This window comes from Dasypus novemcinctus, chromosome 19 (genome assembly GCF_030445035.2).
Source record: "Dasypus novemcinctus isolate mDasNov1 chromosome 19, mDasNov1.1.hap2, whole genome shotgun sequence".
Lineage (NCBI taxonomy): Eukaryota > Metazoa > Chordata > Mammalia > Cingulata > Dasypodidae > Dasypus > Dasypus novemcinctus.
The window spans coordinates 78,789,156-78,797,080 of NC_080691.1; the positions used below are offsets into that span (position 1 = coordinate 78,789,156).

The following is a 7,925-nucleotide window of genomic DNA, read 5'->3' on the forward strand; positions in this document are numbered from 1 at the left end:
GGGACTCAAGTCCTACTGATATGGCCCAATCAAAGCAGTAATCATAATTTTTTTTATTGACTTTGTGATAATATTACATTAAAAATATATATGTGAGGTCCCATTCAACCCCACCCCCCCCACCCCCCCTCTCCCCCCCCAGCAACACTCATTCCCATCATCATGACACATCCATTGGATTTGGTAAGTACATCTTTGGGCACCTCTGCACCTCATAGTCAATGGTCCACATCATGGCCCATACTCTCCTCCATTCCATCCTGTGGGCCCTGTGAGGATTTACAATGTCCGGTGATTACCTCTGAAGCACCATCCAGGGCAGCTCCATGTCCCAAAGTTGCCTCCACCTCTCATCTCTTCCTGCCTTTCCCCATACCCATCGTCCACCATGTCCACTTTTCCCAATCCAATGCCACCTCTTCTATGTGGACATTGGATTGGTTGTGTCCATTGCACCTCTATGTCAAGAGGAGGCTCAGATTCCACATGGATGCTGGATGCAATCCTCCCATTTTCAGTTGTAATCACTCTAGGCTCCATGGTGTGGTGGTTGTCCTTCTTCAACTCCATCTTAGCTGAGTGTGGTAAGTCCAATAAATCAGATTGTAGGTGCTGGAGTCTGTTGAGGCTCAGGACCTGGCTATCACATTGTCAGTCCAGAGATTCAAATCCCCTAAATATATCTTAAACCCCAACATTAACTGCACCTCCAGCACATTAGCATGAAAGTCTTATGAAGGGAGATCCCATCTGAGTCCAGATTCATCACACATAAACACCATTTCCAAAGAGGGGCCATCTGCCCTGGTAGTTAACCCCATCGGCCATTACCATAACTCTCATGGGTCTCTTTAGCCTTCAAAGGAACCAATATCTGGGGGTTGTATCTGCTTTATCTGTCTCTCTGACTCTGCTCAGTTGTGCATGAGGGCAATCCTTCTGCCAGCCTCCAGACTCTTTTTTAGAAACTCGTAGCCATATAAACTCATTTCTCCTTTCCATTTCCCCCTTACTATAGGTCAAACAGCATTTTAAAGTCATGGTATTTTATGTAGACATGGATATTCTGCTGATCCGCATTGAACCTTCCGTATAAGGTCCTTTTCCAGTTGCATCATCAGTTGGTATTTGATAGTGGTCCCTCGTTGCCAGGGAGGCTCATCCCCGGGTGTCATGTCCCAAGCTGGAGGGAAGGCATTGCATTTACATGCTGAGTTTGGCTTCGAGACTGGCCACATTTGAGTAACATGAAGGCTGACAGGAGGAAATTCCCAGGCACAATGTTGCTCTAGGCCTTGTTCTTATTTTAGGTTTATCAGCTCACAAGCATAGTCATTAGCATCAGGGGCTCACTGTTGAACCCTCACTCCCTCCCGGTCCCCACCGCTGTACCTGGGAGACTGTCGCTGCTCCCCTAGGGACCACGACAGAGCACCACTGGCCAGGAACCCAGTACCCCTCCCTGCTGTGGTTTTTAATTGTTGCCACTATGAGTATATCCAAACATTACCATGCACCCTGGACATATGTTCTGTACAGCTCCCTGTCAGCCATATATCACCTGTCATTGGTATCCCATACCAGTATCCCTCCATTGCCATTGTTGAAACACTCTGTGATCCAGAACTCCCCGAAATTTGAAGCCCAATATAATGTCATGGTCCCTTACTAGGGAATGGCATATAGCGATGGGTTTAAAGGATAGATAAAGAACTTGGATAAAGTTAGATAAAGAACTTAGATAAAGAATGTTGACTTGAAAAAAATTCCACATCCTATCCTTTTTTTTTTTTTTTTTTTCCCCCCTAATTATTCAGCATTTCTTCACAGGAGTCCTAGACCACAGCAATGCATATATATAATATACAGCACTCCCATACATCCACCACAAAACCTTTCATAATCATAATTTAATCAAGCAAAAGTGAAACCTCTGAATCCAATCCAATCTAATATGCCCAGAGGAGCAGATCAGTTCACAAACAGAATCCAATTTTCATTTTTCGAATTCAAAAACAATACCAGACTGCTCCACCTCCCCTGTCTGATCTCTTCAGTCATGTTTTCCAAGCACCTAGAACACATAACAGGTATCAAAGACATCCTCAAGTAATTATTTGTTTAGTGAACAAGAAATCAGTTCCTGGATTTCCTCATTAGTAAAATGGGGATATGATAATTTTTACCTTGCAGGGCTGAACTGATGTTTAGATGACTGTCTTTGCTTTGAGAGCTGCTATGACAATTAGCACACGTTGAGTTAGTCATATTGTCTTGTGGTTTTGGAAGCTTGAGGTTTGCTTCTTCTGGTCAGTAGTATTCTGGTACTGGCTGGCTGCAATCCTTGGGCTTCCTTGATTTAGGTCTCTTCCTTCTGTGATGTCTTCTCCTTTCTCCTCTGAATTCTGTTAACTCCTGTTTCTCCTTGTAATGCCCTCAGTAATCTGAACTAAGACACACCCTCATTCATCTGGGCTGTACCTTAACCAAAAATAGCAACCTTAAGAATTTCTGTTTACAATGGGTTCACATGCACAGAAATGTAGGTTAAGATTAAGAAGATGTCTAAATTGGGAAACATGATTCAATCTACCAAAGATGAGTTATTATGAAAAGTGTTTAGATGAGTTCTTAGGGCAAAATAAGAACTCAATCTTAAGTCTTGAAAAAGCCCCACAAGATAAATATTATTAGTCCAATTTACATCTTGAGGAAACTGAGAATCATAGAGGTTATTTCCATATGAGGCACAGGAATCACCATATTGGAAATATTGCCCAAATGCTAGACTATGTATCTTTGTACCAATATATATATATATATTTTTAAAGATACAAATATTGTTTAATAAGTAAAATTAAATGTAACCTCTTTCTTTTTTTTCATTAAAATTATTTATTTTTACAAATTACATTCAAAAAATACAAGGTCCCAATCAACCCCACCAATATATTTTTAAGAATAATAATTTTTACTGTATTATAGTGACAAAGTTTCCATAGGAGTAGAAAATTTTAGGAAACAGTCATAAGTAACTCTAAAAACAATTGGCATGGTCCATTATCCTACCACATGGGAATATCAGTTAGATACTTTTGCCTGCAAGTAAACAAGATCTTGATCACCAATGGCTTTGTTAAATAGGTAACTATTTTTCTTGCAAGAAAATATATCCAGAGTTAGGTGTTGCTGGTTTTGGCTTCATTGTTCAGTGGTGTTGTGAAGGATTTATGCTATTCCTGGTTTCCATTACATTACCAGAATGCTGGCTTCTTACTGTATTATTTTCATGGCTGCAAAATGGGTGCCACAGCTCCAGACATCATAATCATATTCAAAGCAGGAAGAAGTGGGATAGGGCAGAGGCAACCCATTCTCCTTTCATGACTTTCCTTTTAACAGGAACAAAGATTTTCCCAGAAACTTCTCAACGGTTTTCCCTTTCTCATAATTCACCAGAATGGTATCAAATGGCCACTTATTGTTGTAGAAGAGTCTGAGAAACAAGTTTGTCTCAGTAGCTTCCAGAGTGGGAGATAAGAGTGGTGAAGGGTTTGAAAATGGCTTTTGGGTTTGACACCAGTGCCTGTCACAGCAGGGATAATCACTGTTAACATTTTTAAAAATTTACTGACTTTTTTAAAAAGAGAAATAGATCACACAAAACATTATGTTAAAAAACATAAGAGATTCTCTCACTGTTAATATTTTGATGTTTATCTTTCCAGTCCTTTTTTATTATATTTATCTCCCTTTCCTTGTATAAGACCCATATTCCTCAGATATGACACCTGGAATCACATTTGTCCTAATCCTGCCACTGACTCTGAGGAAATACTCTTTTCTCCACCACAGGGTTGAAGTCCTTTTCCGCTCTCAAATATGTGATGGACGAACACTTGAGAATAGCAGTCGCCTGCAGGAGCTGACCCTGAAATCGCTTCAACTCTGTGGACGATTCAGAGCGAGGGTGATGGGGCTGTTTTCCCATGCTTTCTTGCATTGTTGACAAACAATAGTTTCTGTCCCAGATTACCATTTTATCTTCTGTGTTTTGCAACTCTTTGAATGTCCAGAGTTTTGTGGAAATGACAGATACCAGTTCAATGGCATGAGCAAGAACATCCGGCTACCATTTTGTTTTTCCCTAAGCCTGTTGCTGCATGACTCTGAGAGAATCTCTCCAGCACCCATCCCGGTTCCTGATAAAGACTGGCAGTTAGTAGATAATCTGTCTTCTGACAGACTGTCTTTCCTTATGATAAGTGCTCTTCTTGCTTTAGGAAAAATGGCCAATAAAACTGTAATGAGAGCCCACAGAGGACAAATAAAGCACGTACACATTTAGGTTTCTTTACCTCAAACACTTAAAGTAATGACTTAAAAAATTATTTTTAAATGTAATTGCCTTTTTTTTAAAAAAGATACATGGATCCCCAAAAATATAACATTAAAAAACATAAGATGTTTCCATATACCCCACTCCTCGCACTCCTCCCACATCAACAATCTCTTTCATCATTGTGGCACATTCATTGCATTTGGTGAATACATTTTCGAACACTGCTGCACTGCATGGATAATAGTTTACATTGTAGTTCACACTCTCACCCAGTCCATTCAGTGGGTTATGGCAGGATACATAATGTCCTGCATCTGTCCCTGCAATATAATTTCTCAGTAGACCTTTTGATGAGCAGAATCCTTGCATTTCATGGACCCTTGTAGCACTTGATAACAAGTGCTTTGGTTCCCTGGACCTTTCAGGTAATCAACATCTTCCTTTTTCTGGGTACTGTTTTATGACTTAGATCACAAAGTCATCAATGCCCCTCTTGACTCTTCATCCCCATGCTATCTTTTTTTTTAAATGAAAAAATTTACTGATACATATTCATAAAACATAAATCCATCCAAAATATACAATTAATGGTGTTCAGTGTAATCACATATTTGTGCATGCATCACTTCAGTCATTCCTAGAGCACTTTCATTATTCCCATAAATATATAATAGTAACAATAATAATCAACAAAAAACAAAAAAACAAACCTTATCACCATTCAATCTCTCTATGCTGTACAAAGCTGCTATTCTTTTTCCTTCTATCTAGTATATTTGTATTTATATTTTGTACAGCTGTATATCCACATGCAATCTTGAATTTCAGGGAGAGAAGGAGATGGACATTTAAAGTGTGGACACCCTTTCTTTCACAGATGCTCTAAAACCTCATAACTCAAAGTGTGAGCCTCATCACATCACAGGGTACTTTGTGAGAAAAGCCCGCTCTCAGATCCCCTCCCAGCCTTATTGAATCAGAACCTACATTTAACGAGATCTCCAGGGAATTCTTGGACATAGGAATATTTGAGAAGCACTGTGTTAGAACATACTTCTGATGTATAAATCTGCCATGCTGGTAGCAGAGTTTGTCTTTAAAACCAAGAAGGAAAGCATCTTCGTCTTGACTTTGATCCTTTGCACCTGCCATTCCCTTTTTCTAGGTCACCAACCCGCAAAACCTGGCACATTTCTGCCTTTTCTTTGAGGCTCACCTTAGTCATCATTTTTACCAGGAAGTCATCTGTGAATCTCCTGCAGTGAATTAGGTGTCATCTCTGTGTGCCCCCAATGCCTCTTGCTTCTTCTATTATAATTTCTAATTTTCTTGACTGTCTCCAAGGAAACGGAATTGTATTTCCTGAATTCTAAAATCTGTTGAATAAACGAATGACTGAATGATTACTCTATATTTTGAAGATGAGCAAACTGAAGCTCAGAGAGGTTGAGTAATTTGCTCATGGTCACTCAGCAATAGGTGGATAATACGGGCTTCAGTTACTGACTGCAGAGCTCCTCACTTAGTCCCTTTGTCCCTCTCCTTCTCCTCTTTTGACCCCTGGAACGCATCATTTGGAAGTGCAAAGACAGGATAGGTATTTACTTTTTTTTTTAAAGACAGTCCTTGACTTAAAAAATATATATATTTATTTCTCCCCAACCCTTATTGTTTGCACTTATGTCTGTTTGTCTTCTTTGTTTCTTTAGAGGCACCGGGAACTGATCCCAGGACCTCTGATGTGGAAGCGAGGCGCCTTATCATTTTAATCACCTCCATTCCCTGCTTTGTTGTGTCTCACATTATGTTTTCCTTCCTGTGTGTCTTGTTGTGTCATCTTGTTGTGTCAGCCTCCTGCATTTGCCTATCACATCAGCTCACTCTCTTGCTTGTCTTTTTTAGGAGGCACTGGGAACCTCTGCTCCCTGCTTTGTTGTGTCTCTCATTAAGTTTTTCTTCTTGTGTCTCTTGTTGCATCATCTTGTTGTGTCAGCTTGCCACACCTGCCCATCTAGCCAGCTCACTGTCTTCTTTAGGAGGCACCGGAAACTGAACCAAGGACCTCCCATGTGGTAGGCAGGAGCTCAATCACTTAAGCCACATCCACTTCTCTGTATTTACTTTTGTATGATCATCTTACCAATCTGGATTCATTAGCTCTTTAATGGTCATGTATTGGGAAATTTTATAACATTAAACTCTGTTACCATCAAAGCCACAGTCAACAGGTGATGATTGTTTACAAACTGAAGTTCATTAACGATAGGTTGATGTTCAATATTTGCCTTGTTCAGAGTCTCCAATACAGACATGACAGTTCTAAGAGATATCGAAGGAAGAGATGGCACAGCTCTCACCCAAGGCCAATTGTGGCCCCAAGAATGCCTCTGTTTACCACCCCCTTCCCTGTAACTTTATTATCCTCTCCAACGCTAACCCTGGGCCATTGCTAGAGCCAATGCAGTGTTAGCAAACGAGACTCCAACAGCGGCTCCCTAAGCATGTGTGCATTTCTTCTTGCCCTTTTCATGAACAGGCTTCCTCTTGCACTTCTGCTTCCACCGTGAGAACATGCCCAGGCTCGCCAGCTGGCAGGATGTGAAAAACACCTGGAGGAGAGGTCAGCCCCCTCAGCTGTCCCAGCTGAGGCCAGTGTGCCGCTGGCTGCAGTCAAGTGAGGGTCCAGCAAAGATCTGCAGACCTGCCCCACAGTCTGTAGACTTAGGAGCAATAACAAAATTGCATTGTTTTAAGGCACTGAGTTTAGGGGACGGTTTGTTATGAAGCTCTATTTGTGGCAATAGCTAACTGATACACCTGATGGATTGTCAGTGTTTTACACTTTATTTCAATAAAGTGGAATGTAAAGGGAGAAGGATTTGAACATTTCCTAGTAGCTATCAGGATTTATAACTTCCATACTGCTTGAATACAATTTTTTTTGTCCTGACAGATGGCTTACACACTTCTTTATCTCTATAATAGTGTTTATGTGTTGATTTAAAATACAATTGCCTTAAGAAAACCTATATATAATTTTTTTGCAGGAAAATTTTTTATCTTTTTTAAAAGATACATAGATCACACAAAATGTTAAATTAAAAAATATGAGGTTCCCATATACCCTACTCCCCACACCCCCCATTCCTCCCCCATTGACAACCTCCTTCATCATTGTGGTGCATTCATTGCATTTGATGAGTACATTTTGGAGCACTGCTACACAGCATGGATTATAGTTTACATTGTAGTTTACACTCTCCCCAGTCCATCCAGTGGGTTATGGCAGGATATATTATGTCCAGCATCTGTCCCTGCGATATCACTGAGGACTACTCCAAGTCCTGACAATACCCCAATATCATATCTTTTTTTCCCTGTCCCTGCCTTCAGCAAGTACTGTAGAAACCTATATCTTGAAGTTAAGTGAACAAATGTGTGACTTCCACAATGAGAATTTTTCGACCTTATAAACTTCAAGCTGCTCTTGGTATGTTACTTCACACTTGCGGTCTCATATACCCCCAGTAGAAGTAGAAAAAGTACTCAAAACATCCCATAATATAATGTGAGTTAGCATTGC

The 7,925-nt window shown here is 40.3% G+C and overlaps 1 protein-coding gene across 1 annotated transcript in view; it reads left to right on the plus strand.

Moving 5' to 3' along the window:
- Positions 1 to 7,217, plus strand: part of LOC101418937 (adhesion G protein-coupled receptor E1-like) — a 150,437-nt gene extending 143,220 nt beyond the window's left edge. Inside the window, exon 35 of the mRNA XM_012525549.3 lies at positions 3,856 to 7,217. Within this exon, the coding sequence (XP_012381003.2) occupies positions 3,856 to 3,861 (6 nt within the window). The 3' untranslated portion in view covers positions 3,862 to 7,217. The remainder of the gene's footprint in view (positions 1 to 3,855) is intronic.
- The last annotated feature ends 708 nt before the right edge of the window (positions 7,218 to 7,925 follow it).